The sequence below is a fragment of the Patagioenas fasciata genome, chromosome 2, assembly GCF_037038585.1.
Source record: "Patagioenas fasciata isolate bPatFas1 chromosome 2, bPatFas1.hap1, whole genome shotgun sequence".
Taxonomy (NCBI): Eukaryota; Metazoa; Chordata; class Aves; order Columbiformes; family Columbidae; genus Patagioenas; species Patagioenas fasciata.
Window position 1 is genome coordinate 125,296,940 of NC_092521.1, and position 14,550 is coordinate 125,311,489.

The window sequence follows — 14,550 nt, forward strand, 5'->3', positions numbered from 1 at the left end:
CCCATCTGCACACCTGCCTCATGGGGAACCTTCAACTCCCAGCTGCTGCAGGACAGGGGACTGTACCTACATCACCATGGCACAGTTGGGCAGAAGCCTCTTTGAGAAATACAAACCCATTGCTCATAATGTGTCAAAACCCAGCATCCATAGATCATACACAGCACAGCAGGACTTCAGTTCAGGTAAATGGGTCACTTCCCTTCCCGTCACTTCCCTCCATTTTGTCCTCTTCAAAAACAACAGAATTACACACTTATTTGGTTAACCTTTTTGGTAAATAAGCTGCCACTCGCATTGAAAACAGGTACCAATCTCTTCCTTTGCAGAAGTTATTTCATAAACACATCCAAGCATACCTTTTTGTTTACGTGTTTTATTAAAAATTTACAGAAACAAACACACTCCAGCAATTGGGGTATGCAGGTGTCCTAGGTTAAAAAAAATATACAAAATCCCAAGCCCTCACAGGCAGGGCAGCAGCAGGTTGAAGCACGACCTCACTTCCTTTGCACAGTGGTGAAAGCTGGCATCTGAATGGGCTGGATTGAGTGGACTGGCTGGAAAACAGGCTTCTTCCGCATGTCCGAGAGTGTTTTCACAGAAGGGAGAAGCTGATTTCTCTTGATGATGTGCAGTGCCAGCTGTGTGTTACCTACAAGACAACTCTGGATTAAAAAAAATAGCTGGAGACACTGACCTTTTATCTCAGAGCTGGAAAATGCCAGAGCACCTTCTACATTCCTGAAAGGCACCTCTTATCTGCATAGCAAGACTCTAGATCTCACACAAAATCCCCACATAATGGGACATCACAGACAGTAATGCAACTGTCAAGGGTGTATATAAAACATGTTTTAAAAAGAAGAAATCTGATTTTCAACTGTATGCATGGCCCATCAACTAAATACCAATTTAAACAAAACTTATTCTTTACTGAAAATTAAACCTATAACATTGTGGGAAAAAACTCACTAAGTTCTGAAAAGACCATTTTTCCCTCTTATCAAATACTTTTATTTCACTAAAGTTTTAGTTTCAGAAGAGATGCATCTTTTTGTCGCCATTTATATAACAAAAAAGGTTTTAGCTCCTTAGAAGGGAGTAAGAGACTTAAATCCCATTTTCTACTCCCTTCTGCTCCATACTTTGTTGCCAAAAGAAAGGTTTCCAAAAGTCCAACTTTTAAAGCTGTTTCTAAGCAAAGCTTTGTAGAAGTCTCCATTCTCAATACAAATACTTAAGTCTTCTGCCTGCAGCGCAGGACAACTGAAGGGGAACAAGCACACCGAGCATTTCACAACACTCGGATACTAAGCCCCAAGGCGCACAGGTCTGCAACCACAGCAGCTGCACCAGTCTGCTCATACTGTAGAACTCAATCTTTCCAGTTTCCCATTTTGTAGAGAATTTTTTCCATGCAGACACAGTGAACCTTCAAAAGGAAGGGGTTTGGAAGACAGAGTTATGGATATTACAAAGCTTTGTTACAATACTTGCTACACAGGCCCTGACACAGCTTCTTTGGGAAACCTGGATTGCAGGTTTTTTCATTAAAAAGCCTTTCAAAGCCCTCTTCATACTATAAACCTCATCAAGGGTTTTCCTAAGCCTGTCAGAGACTACTGATTTCTGGGCAAAGGGTATAAGATTTCAGCTCAGAGGATGAACATTTAGGAATTCTGGAGTGTATAAGAACAGGATGGCAATAAACAATGGAAATGAAGGTGCGGATACGTGGGTCCGTAGCAGTGTAAAATGGAGATGGGGCCTAAAGGGTGTTATTCCAAATACTGTCACAACTCTATAAAGACTAGAAACGATGACTACCGCCTTCCTCTCCTTGTATCCCAAATCTAGGTCACAGAACATTTCAAAACTTAAGAATTTGTTCTAACATTTTGCCTATGAGGGTTAGCTGCAAATTTCAAGGAAAAAAACCCATAAAAACGTTTTAAGTACCAAATCACATTCGACGTTGCAGCTTACATGTTAAATTAGGGTTTTTAATGTTGGAGGAAAAAAATAATAACAAAAAAACAAACCCAAACTCCTTCTTACCATTCTGTAATTCAAGATATACAGCCAGCAAAATAGCCTCTGGAGGAATCTCTTTGGGGTGGATCAGCGAAGCAGCCTTATTGAAAAAGGAGAGTGGGGAGAAAATTGCTTAAGAGAAACATCTAGCTCATAGAAAGTGCCACTTGACAAGATTGTTACTGCCGTCTTAGCTAACAAAAAAAAACCCCAATTAATAAACTAAAATAAGCTTTTTCAAATTAATTTTTTCTAACTAATTATGCATGCAAGGGGAGACTGCAAGATGATCTGCCTTGCAAGACTGCTTTGCACTAATTAGCAGCACCATCTGCTGTATACTTGTGTTAATACGAGTCTGTAATTCTTGGGCCAATCTATGGTGGGCTCCTGATGAGATGACAGGTGAAGAAGGTAACCTCCACTGCTCCAAAGTTCAGAATGCAAAGTTACCAAGGATTGTTTATTAGCTTTCCATTTACAAATATTCTTCAGTTATGAAGTCAAGGAATTTATTGTAGATGGAGACACCTACTACACTTTACATCCACAGATGGCCTTGGACTCCTTTGGGCTTTACACGTGTGCTATAAAGCCCAAGCACAGACACCTGCCCAATCCTAAGAAGCTTCAGGAGGAAAAATAGCAAGACAACTGCCTTAAGCAGTTGAGAACTTCACAGAATTTGAACCTGTTCACCTACACAACTACTAAGAAGTAATTTCGCAGACTGCTGTTTCAATTTGCAGCTCAACAATGCATTTGAGGAAGGAAGTATATTTGTTCCTAAAACCATCTCAAGATTTGTTTTTCGTACCTGATGAAGACACTTTCGAGCTTTGTCATATTCACTCCTCAAGCAGTAAGCACTTCCGAGGTTAAACAACATCATTGTTCGTGCCGATGTGACTGAACTAGGATAACACTGCGGGGTCTGTTTGCCAGCTGCAATTAAAAAAAAATTGTTTTGTTTTTTCTTACACTTTTATTCCAAATTGGCCAAATAAGTTCCTGTACTCTGCTGAATATGGCGGCTGGTACTTACAAGATTCCATTGCTTCATTCTCTCCTTTGTCAGAACCTACAAAGAAAAAACCCACAAAACCCATGAGCTTTTTGTACTATTTTTGTGATAAGCTTTAAAAGATAAATTTTACTTTTTTCTTCATGGTCTGACATTAAAGAGGGACAACACAGTAGTCTGCTCAAGTGCTTATGCCACTTAAGACTTCCTATCTTTAATGTTTTCCTTTTAGCTTTGCAGATGAGTACAGTGAAGTTTAAACTGAAGGCACATCACTGAAATTAGAGTTAACTATACAGATGGGCTCTGAAGTGTTTTCCCGTAACAGAACACACACACTGCCAACTGGAAGCACTGCAAAAAGATTAAGATACAGATTGACTAAATTCTCCCCACTCATCTCTTTCAATAAAAGCAGTAAGTACACTTCACTGGTGCTCCAAAGCTGGTTTAGAGACTAAAAAGCTAGAAGGGAAGGTATGAAGCCCAAACTTGACCATAATTGCATATTTAGCAAAAGCAGCTTTCAGAAGTTACCTTCAAACAAGCCAGAACGCTACAATATACAGTTGTATTTATGTTACAGAACTAGTCACTTCAAAGGAACGACAAACACGCATAAGACAAACCAAACACGAAGTAGGAACTAAAGCCAAGAAAACAAAACCACAACAACAAAAACACAAACAAAAAAACCCAAGCAACGTACAGTCTTAAAACAAGGTGTCTTAATTATCATTACGTTTGTATATAGAAATTTATAGCAGGAAGGCAGCTGAAAGCATAACCAGTTCTAATGAAGTATGGATTCATTAACCTTGATCCTGCTCATTTGAAGAGATTCCGAGGGAAACATCAGTGACGTTCTCGGGGTTCAAGTGAGTGATGGCATCAGATATTCTGTCTAGAGAGATGAGAGCTTCTGCTGCATACAAATGCCCAAGAAACCTGCAATAGCAAAGGGTTAGGTACAAATGTCAGCGTACCAACCCCTCCATTTGTTATGCAAGACAAACTGAATGCAGTTTTTAACACAAGCACATGAAAACTGTTACTTGAAACACTTGCATGAATGCTAGCTTGCTTATAAAGTGTTGTCATAATACCCAGTTCTGCCATCACTGCTTTTTAGGCACTGATGTTGTGAAAAGAATCTACACCTGAGTAATGACAATCAATTCATGCACACGAATTGCCATTCCAGAAAGACAGTACCTTAGTATGGTTTTATCTCTGAGAATTAAAAAAGAAATACTTAAAAAAACACCCTGGGATCTGGATACATCTATAATTTGAGGTGTTAAGTGACTTGACATTCAATAAAAAGTCAAACTAATTCTGTGAGCAGCATTTCTAAGGACAGCAGCTATACAGGCCTGCCCATAGGGCACAAACACCTTTCCAACTGCAGGTTTTGCAAAAGAATTAAGCAAGCTTTCTTTTTCAACTTTGGAAAAGAAGGAATCCTGTCAAATTGAGAGTGTAGTTAGTTTGCAAATATTTAATCTGAAACAAATGTTGAGTGAAAACTTCATATTTGTTCGAAGCAGCTGTATACAGTACACTTCAAACTGACTGTAGTTGGTAAAATATTAGTCAATCATCCAAAGTAACTGCTACAATTTAGATCTGATACAGCAAACATAGCTTTCTACATGCAATTTATTTCACTTTAGAAAACAGGAACAGTTCAATGCTCCCAATCTGTAGAAAATCCTAGTTTCCTGGGACCAAGATACACAGTGCTCTGCCTTTGCAAAAAACTCTCATCTGCGTTACATAATGGTGACACCGCCTGCACAAAACTGTGTGCTACCTTGCAAACTCCTCCAAAATCTTGCTTATACAATGACTGTGCAAAAAGATGAGCTTCTGCAGTAGTTTGAAGCATGTGAGCCAAAGAATTTAATTGGCACTGACCACTTTAGAGTATGCTGCCAGCATATAAAAATAAGTACAAGTTAGCTTGCTTTCTGCAAGTACCTTACCAGTTCTGAAAAAGATCATTTTTACCATAAAAACCTCTGCTATTTTTTATCCTCTGGGAATCACTGGAACATAGGAATTAAATGTACAAACAAGGTCAAAAGGATGGGGCTAAAGCTGCTTTTTTTTTTGTTATTGGCAGAGATGTATGAAAACTGCAGAAACAGAATAAGCTTTGAGTATCTCTCCAAAAAATACAGTACCAAATAAAGAACTGAAGAAGCGAAACTCAAGAACAGAACCTATACAAGCAACAGTAGCAGGTGGAGAGACAATTTGGCACCCCCAAGAGCAGTTCCGTACTGACTGAGCAAACCTTCCCCACCAAGGCTGTAGTTCCACAAGCTTTCAGCAGCAGGCTGGCTTGGGCTGACATTGTCCACCCCCAGCTGCTCATTCATGCCCCTCCTGCTGTGCCAACAAGAGCATAGGCAGCCCCACACCACATCAGAACAGAGAATGGATGGTCCTGAATGGGACCCATAGCTGGAGATCAACAAAAAGCACCAAAAGCAGCGATAGAATCCAAATTACATGGAATTTGTACACAAACGAGGGGACTCACGTTCCTGTGGGTCAATGAACACTTAGTCAGGGCTTCAACAAGAACAGAAGCAGGCCAAGCAACTCTTTGGATCAGATACAGAATTAGCAAGCAGCTACAGACATTGGAAGCTTCAACTCAGAACTTACCAGCAAAAAAGCAGGGCTGAGAAAGAAGAAATGACCAAATCAGACTTACTTAAGAGACCCTGACAGCTTTGGTTGCTGAAGAAGTTTATCTGCGTGATTCAATGCCATAAGGTTATCACCCAAAGCCAGAGCCACGTAGGCACTGCATGCAAGTATTGAGCACCTGGAGGGAAAAAAAAGAGAAAAAAGGGGAAGGGGGAAAGCCAATGTGTTAAACGGAGAGTTCTGTGATTCCAAATGCAGCTGTTCAATTTATTTCTTGTTAAGTGCTGAAGAAATACATCATAAAATTTCAATAATGTATTTGTATCAAACGATGAAGTAAAGGAGCTAGTGTTTCATTATCTATGGCCTCAATCACATTCTCTGAATTAGGAGATAAATACATTGTGTTCTACCAGTAAAACCCAAGGACCACTGTGCTGTGCTTGGTAAGATTTTGCAATTTTGACCATAAATAACAGATCAAAAAAAGATGGACCTCCCCACATGCCATTCTTCTCATGGAAAGACTCCATTTCTCACCCTTTTTTTATTCTTTTTCTCATGCACTCTCATTTGTACTTCCCTGCCCTTCCCTTTTGCTGCAGCAAGGGGTAGCAGATTTGTAGACTTCTATGATATACAATCTACAAACACATAGTAGCAATCAATTAAGTTGTAACATATTTCACTCTTATGTTGTACAACGTTTGCATACAGGAGGACAAAACACTGCAGAGTTTTGGCATTTCCAGTTTGGTGTTCCAGTGAGAGCTGTAATCCACTGCCAAGACTCTGACTGACATGTGGCATTTTGTTGCTGTCACAGACTTTATCTTTCCAAAACCACAAAAATCACTGGCAGTACTGTAATGAAATCTGAACTACTTGTATTTTCCATCTTCAAACAATAACCCCACATCAGGATACCATCATTAGACCAAGCTTCACACTTAGCAATGACTTCCCCCCCTCCTCCCCAAATGCAGCCCTTGGGGCTATTTTCCACTGCTTAAGTCATTGTCCAGCACAGGCTGTCTTGCCCTCTGGGCACAAGCCTCTGCCCACCACGCCTTACTGTGAGCACGGACCCTGTCCTTTTCCAGGAAGGTCTCTTAGTGAGGTCTCATGTTGGAGCGATGGGAGGAGAGCCTTCCACTCTGCCGCTGGTAGGTGGGCTATTACCACGCCAACCTTCTGGCAACTGTCAAGCCCACTTTTGGTCCAGCAGTAAGTCATGTAATTCATGGCAGGACCTGGGGTGCCTTTATTCCCCTTTCCCAGGAGGCATGCTCCTTAATTATGCGCAAGGAGGCTAAGAAACGTCTCCAGTGTTTCTGTCCCTACCCCCCACTTCCTCTCCCCCATGCCCAGATGTCACATCAAATCTGAGCACATACAAAAGCTTGAGAGAGGGAGAGGAAAGCTTCTCCAGCTCAAATCCCAAACCTAAAATATTTCTGAAAGGTTGCGACTGCGGAGGGGGAGGGAATGGGGAAAAGAAGAAGAAAATCTCTGTAATGACAGCCTGCTTCTAACTCGCCTCTTTTCATCTCTGCCTAAGGAAGCACGGCTTTTAAACCAGCAGAGATGCGAAGCGTCACCAGCTAAATGCCCTTAGACACAAGTCAAGGCCTGCAGAGTTTGTTGCTACTGCCCTTTACATCATTATTTTTACTTCTGAAAGTACAAATTCAAACACAAGATGCACTCCAAACACATAATAGGTAAGTCCAGCAAAATTGCCACCTAGTCCTCTGCTCTAAGGACTCACTGTTTACGCTGTGTAAGAGCTGGCGAGATTCTTCAGCAACAGCCATCTAAAGAAAAGCAAAATATTCAGGTTTGCTTCCCTGCAGTACTGTTCTTGTGCACTTGGGTCCATTGTTAACCAGCTAAACCAAATGCTCAGGAGAGCTGACAGCTAACCGGAGCAGAAGAATTGCACCACAAGGGAAAAGACAAACTAGTTTTTCACCCCGGTCAGGATTCTGACAAAACTCCCCAGGTCGCCTTTGAGCACAGCAGACTTCCAGCATCACTGAGCCCCTGCATGCCCTAAATAAAACTGCCTTTGCACTAGGAAAAAGAAAAATGTTTTTTTTAACTGCCAGATTATGTCAAACAGCCTCTTGTGCAGGTCTGGGCAACAAGATTTGTCAGCCCACACTGACCATACATTTACAGAACCCAAATTCTACATCTGACTTGGCTCATTTCTCAGGCAAAGGGCAAGCCAGAACAAATCCAGTTTTTCAAAACTTACCATCAAGGCACTAAACACAGCACTTGCAAACCATTTAGAGAACATAACTGATCTAAAATAAAGTAGCTAACCAAACACAACAGTGCATATAAGCTCTCCACTTTTCATGTTTCACTGCAAACAAAGCAATCCAAAATATTAAGAAATACAGAATGCAGACTGTGCTTACTCAATAGGGAAACGCAGCACCAGCAAAGGGGAAATTGGGGAGAACTATGCAGTGGCTGACGGTGAGGAACAAGAAACAGCTACAGGTGATAATAATTTTAAACATGTTTGCAGCATCGTGACAGGGCCAAACAGACCAATGCAACCTTTAAGTGGACAAATGAGGCAATACTGGGTAGGTGTGGAGAACAGACAAGGTATATTGGTGAGCAACGGTCATCCCAACAGTATTACCTGTGAAATTATTAGCAATGTCAGTGATGCTACTGGAAATACTAGGATATGCACGCTTCAAAAATACGTAAGTAAATAAAATAATTCAAGCATAGCGATGGGTTGGAGAGGGCCAATGGAAGTGTCAAAAGAAAAAAAGATTAAGTTGATCACATGCTTTATAGTAAGGGTTTGCAGTTCATGTCTATTCAGGACAAAGCTGCTGATCAAACTATCCCTGTAGACGCTTTGAAGAGGAAAAGAAACATTTTCACAGAAAGTTGCTCAGTCTAGGGAGAAAAAGGCTACAACAAGGTCTGGTGCTATCCATCTCAACTTCTACAATAACATCCACAAAATTTTTCAAAAGTAGCACTGTGATCTACCAGAACTCCTTTACTCTTGGTGTATGCTAACGGTGTTGGGCTGTTCTGGTGTGGTGAAACAACCACAGGCTGAGAGCAGAGCAGGGGAACAGGCTTCTCAGAGGATGAGAAAAAGCAAAGTGCAGAATTGTTTAAAAGAAACCCCAAAGAAAAGTCTGGAGTTTCTACTTCCTATACATGAATTCTCAGCAACATTTCACATCCTCAGACTTCTGCTCTTTGCTTTTAAAACCTTGCAATTGAAATACTGCTCGTTATGAGAATAGTCTGTTCAACTAATTTGTGCACAGGTACCAAACAATACATATACCAAGCCTTTTCTAGATGGTATTTTTAATTTTTAAGAACTATTGAGGGGCAAAGTCAGTCAGTCTTTTTAAACTCTTAATTAGGATGTGCAACTCTACAAATAATGAAAAAAAAAAAAAAAGCATTTAAGCTCCCCATTTCAGTTCTAGAAGCAATAGAGGTTTTTCAGGCCAGTGACTTAACATGGAAAAACTGAATTGAATAGACACCTGGTTCCTGAGGATAACACTTGCCAACATTCCGTATTTTTTCTTACTTTTCTCTGACTAGAGAAGAATTTTAATCTTTTCACTTAGATCCTTAGTGAGCAAGGCTAGTGCAATATATTAACATTTGCATGTAATGTATTTTGCTTTTCATGGTTATCTGCAGAAAAACTGGAAGTAGGTTTAGCAGAATCACTCTCTGTGGATGTCTAGTCCTCTGGATTTAACCACCAAAGCAAGTATCTCCAAAACAAAATAAAGCAATGCTTTTCCTTTCCTTATATGATGTTCTTTACCAGAAGCAGCATTATTCTTGCCAAATGGATAAGTTTTTCCTGACATGTTGTCAGGTGTCATCAGTAGATAACAACAGCTGATTGCAAAAGAAAAGACTATGTATTTTTAAAAGAAACACCACAATGTGACACCAGGTAATTTTGACATGTGGAAACCACACAACAGCCAGGAGGAAAAAAAAAAAAAGACGTCAAAACTAAAAAACCACCACAACCAACCCACATCACTGTTTTCAGTTCAGTACCTTCTATTTCAAGTAGCAAACCCTTGTACCACTTCAGAATAAATGATCAAGGTCTCAGTAATGCCTCCTCACAGATTCCTGCTAAATTGCTTTTAAGCGAATACAAGTAGATGTGCTACACATAGTGAAGCAAAGTAAAGGTTAAGCTGGTCATTATAAAACACAGGTTACCTGGGGTTAGGCTGGAACTGAGTGTTTAGCCAAGAGTTTAAGTGGGAAATTACTGTATGCTTTGTCCATAATGGAAGCTTAAATAATATTTCTTATTTCTAAACAGGTGCAAGCTTTACAGTGAGAGAAATCTTCAGTGGGGTGGCAGCCACCTGAAATAATTAACATTGCCAGCAAATGATAATCTTGTTGGGGAAAAGTAAAGAGGTTCCAGGTAACATGATATTTATTTAGACACATGGGAGTTATTCTGTTTATAGAGCACTCAAGACTGCTAAACAAGTAGTTTAGGGACCTTTGAGAACACAAAAATATCTACGGTCAAATTTTAACTATGTTCTTCCATGGTGAGAAAGTCAAATGCCCGGACAGCCTATTTTCTTTCTATTTTATGAAAACTGTGGATTTGCTCCTGCTGAAAGGAGCACCATTCTCATTTGAAAGCAGCATAGCTTCTTTTACCATTTCTTTTTTTTTTCCACCCAACAAGCATATAATGTTGTGGGGGCTGAATTCCAAACTAGTCTTATCCAGGCCTTAAAGGGAAAAGGCACCATACAGTAATTCCCACCAATCACAACAGCCATTCTCAGGATTTTAGCTTTGCCATTTATAGGACTTGATTTTTTTGGTTTTGCCCAATATATGATACCAAACTTCTAATAGTGGGATCAAACAGACTGATCTACCTTCTGAACTGAAATTCTGGATGCTTTCTATTTGTTTGGACTCAAAGCCCAAGAGAAAGGAAGCATGTGAATTTTATTTTATTATCCTTACATTAACAGCTACAATTCAATCTTGCAAGTGCCTAAAAAAATAAAAAAGCTAGAAATGACTCCAGAATCATAGCACAGTTTTAAGATGGGGCTCATTTAGTGGTGAATATTTTATATTATTTAACTTACCTTAAATTTTCTAATTCTTGTTTCTTCAAAGGCGAAGAAGGTGGAGCTGCAATGAATTTATCCCCTTCATGACTCTTATTGCTAGAATAAAACCAGTATTAATTATAAGGAGTGACTGGAAATAATTAGTTAAAAAATTCTCAGTGTAATAAGCATTGATATTTATCCAACCCATTTAAAAGGACAGCAAAAATTCTATAGCCTAAAAAACAGGGAAACAAAGAGAAGGAAGAAGGGGAACATTTGCTGAGAAGGATTTGACTGACAGACCAAACAACCCACACCATTCTTCACAACCTTAAGCTATTTTTGAGGTTTAATGTAGAATGAGAACTTTAAACTGGAGAGACACAGAATTTGCTGCATTTGTAGCCTCTCTTCTTTTAGCCTGTAATAAAAGCATTAAACTAGTCCTCTCCCTAGACATCTTGAAAACTAATTACACAAATATTCTAGAACTAACCCACAAAGTGCTACAGCTTCTTTAGACTTCCAGCTCCCCTTCTTTTTAAATTATTCTTTCAAAATGTGTTTTTTTAAATAAAATCCCACTTTTAAAAAATTATGTTTGGCTTTTTTGAGGAGCAGGTATTTGCTCTATTTAAAAAGTATGCAGCTTTGCTCTCCAATAAGCTGAGGAAAAACTCCTTCTAGAATGAGAATTGAAGCCTGACAGATGTACCCTGGCAGAGAGAGACACTGAAGTTTAGAAACAGATTAAAAAAAAAAAAATTGGAATTGAAACGGAGTCTGTTCACTTAACAAGAAATTTTTAATTAATGGTGTTTCATATCTGTTCATTACAAACAGGTACAGTAACTCCAACTTAGACCTTCAAAACAGATAGCAACTACTCCAAACCTGTACTCAATACTGTTGTAGTGTATATATTTCATGCCTTTGACAAAAATTAGATTAAAAATACCTTTAACCACTGAAAGTATTCACTGTTTTCTTGTGAATACGAGCAGAATCTGCCTCAGAGTCAGCCTGCTCAATTAGTGGGATTTGCTTCAAAACTATCCTGTTCAATTAGTGTGATTTTCTTCAAATGCCTTATATGTTTTACTTGCTCTCTCACAGAAGGTCCCTTGTCAGAAGGGACAAATCCTTAGAGATTTCAGAATGTGACGCACGAATTCAAGAACAGCCTGCTTTGTTGCTGGACATTTTGAAATTGGCAATGACCACTGGGAGAGATGAGGGAGTCTTTTTTCTTTTAAGCTGAAGAAGCATCTGGTTTTGAAAGCAGAAGGCAGTAGAGGATCCTCCCATACAGAGCATGTTTTCCTTTTCCCACTCCTATAAAAGCAAACAAAAACCTCCCCAAAACAAAACAAAACAAAGAGGTCTTGTTTGAGTAAGGGCCACCTTAGTGGGTCCCATAAGCTTAAATTTTAAGTCTCACTTAAACCAGAGAAGCTTCATCTCAATAGGCTGCATACAGCTTCTTAGGGAAAGTTGGTTCACAATCTTCGACCTCAGTAAGGAGAAAAAAATAACAAACAAACAACACAAAAAAACCCAAACCAAAACAAAAAAAACAATCAAAAACACCACAACACCACCACCACCTCACCACACAAAAACTCCAGACTTTTATAAATCATTTGGTCACTTGACAGGAAAGATTGTCATTGGGAAAAAAGCGTTACAGAGAACAGCCTTCAAATATTGTTTCAAATATTGCAGGCACTGACTCCTAGCCTTGGTCTATCCTCAGGGAACGCCAGAATCTATGGGGATGTACCTTGTGTCTACACAACACAGCATATGTGCAGTAAATCCTGACAAACGGATCTTCTTAAAATTTATCTGTACTTGGGTCTGACAAAAACATTGTGCTTTCTCACTCTCTAAGCAGTTAAAATTTTAATATTGCCACTTTTTTCAGATCAGTTATTGTAACTCTTCCCTTCTCAAAATGGTCATTAATGAACATGCAGGCTACAGCCAAATTTACTCTACAAAAGGAAGTTCAGAATGCATCAGGATCAACACAAAAAATTAAAACACCTTCCTGCTTTTTAACCTTTGACATAAATTGTCTACAAGTTACTTTTTCTGAAGCTTTAAGAAAAACACATATTTTTCTTAAACTCTTTTTTTTTGTAAAATACAACTTTCTAAGCAATAGCTTTATGCTGCTTTCCTCCTAAAACTAGTTTCCCCTTTCTAGTCTAAAACAAACACAACAAAACATACTAGGGCTGATGAACATCAAATCTGATCATGGGGAAATGTCTACAACTGAGCTGCTAGACATTTACGTATTGAATCAAGTGCATGGCGCACATGCACATACACACAAAATCACTGTAATGTGAAACTTCACTTACAATTAGAGAAATAACAATATGCACTGCGGGAGGGTGTGGGAAAACATAACATACGCAGCACAGAAAATAAGATGGCCAGTGAAAAAAATAATTTCACTGTCTAATTTATTAAAGTTGTTAGGAATGGTAGGAATCAACTCAGTATTTTATTTTTAAATTTAGCATAGCAGCAATTAAAACAATGAACAACTAACCAGCTTCCTTGGATCTCCCAACAACGCTAAGAGAATTTACAAATATGTTATTTTTTCTGCTGCCCAAACAGGACAGGTAGCAGCCACAGACTGTCAGCCCAGAGTTACTTTGGTCAAAAAGTTTTATATGCACTTGTGTTTACCTGCATGTTTCACTGCTTTCACTGTTTTCTGTATTTCCCCCCAGCTGATTACTGGTTTTGGATCCATTTTCCTGCTTTGACTCCTGCTGATCTTCTGGCAGTAGCAGCAAGGCATTTCTTAGACAAATCGCTGCAAATTCCATACTGGCTACAGGTATTGCTGAGGACTGCCCATCACTTAAAGAGACACAGAAGTTAGCCAGTGAGTAGCAAACCTACTAAATTAAAAAAAATAAAAGCAGAGCTCCAGAAAGACCTGAAAGCAAAAAAACTTTACCCTAGAAAAAGTTAAATCATGTTTTAATAGATATACATCTAATTTATGAAGTCTCCCGTATCTTGCTATTCTTACATATGGGAAGTACACCACAATGCCCAAATAGAGTGGGCAGATTCAACTACATAATTTCAGTGAGTTATCTGGTTTTACTTGACTTCACCTCCTGAAGTTTCACAGAGCAATTAGATTTTTCCTGCACTTTTCTAAAGTGAAAACATATATATTTTAAGTGAGAAAAAAGACAACAAATTTTGATAACTGGAAATAGGAATTTCAGAGAAATCAATTTTAAGCTTTAATGGCCTTTTTGTTTACAATGAATACACAGTTAAGCCCTCTGCTGGCCATCATAGAGGAGGCATCCAAATGATGTTTAAGTAGGGCTAATCAAGTTTTTTGTATGCCACTCTCTTTGCTACCTTAATAATTCCAAAATGAACAGTTATTCCATTACAGTTTAAAAAACTCCTGACAAACAGATACATGTCCTTAACAAAGATATGATAACAAAATAAAGAGCAGATGGAAAACATACTTACTTATAAACAACATTCTGTATTGACTGGGATGCTAGGACTATCTTACGGTGGTAGCCTTGACCTACTATAGATTGCACAATTCCCTTTTTGCTGGGAAGACCTTTAGTCTCTTGTTCTGATGTCTAAAAGGAAAAGGAAAACAAAACAAAACACTAAAATATCAAG

At 39.0% G+C, this 14,550-nt stretch overlaps 1 protein-coding gene across 2 annotated transcripts in view; it reads right to left on the reverse strand.

The window, feature by feature from the left end:
• Positions 1–360: 360 nt before the first annotated feature.
• The window catches only part of CNOT10 (CCR4-NOT transcription complex subunit 10), a 32,861-nt gene continuing 18,671 nt past the window's right edge, over positions 361–14,550 (reverse strand). For both annotated transcript variants that reach the window (XM_065832257.2, XM_071804920.1), the window contains exons 11-19: positions 14,386–14,507; positions 13,567–13,743; positions 10,891–10,971; positions 5,790–5,903; positions 3,879–4,009; positions 3,083–3,118; positions 2,855–2,982; positions 2,062–2,137; positions 361–655 (exon numbers count right to left, since the gene is read on the reverse strand). In XM_065832257.2, the coding sequence (XP_065688329.1) occupies positions 501–655; positions 2,062–2,137; positions 2,855–2,982; positions 3,083–3,118; positions 3,879–4,009; positions 5,790–5,903; positions 10,891–10,971; positions 13,567–13,743; positions 14,386–14,507 (1,020 nt within the window). In that variant the 3' untranslated portion in view covers positions 361–500. The remainder of the gene's footprint in view (positions 656–2,061; positions 2,138–2,854; positions 2,983–3,082; positions 3,119–3,878; positions 4,010–5,789; positions 5,904–10,890; positions 10,972–13,566; positions 13,744–14,385; positions 14,508–14,550) is intronic.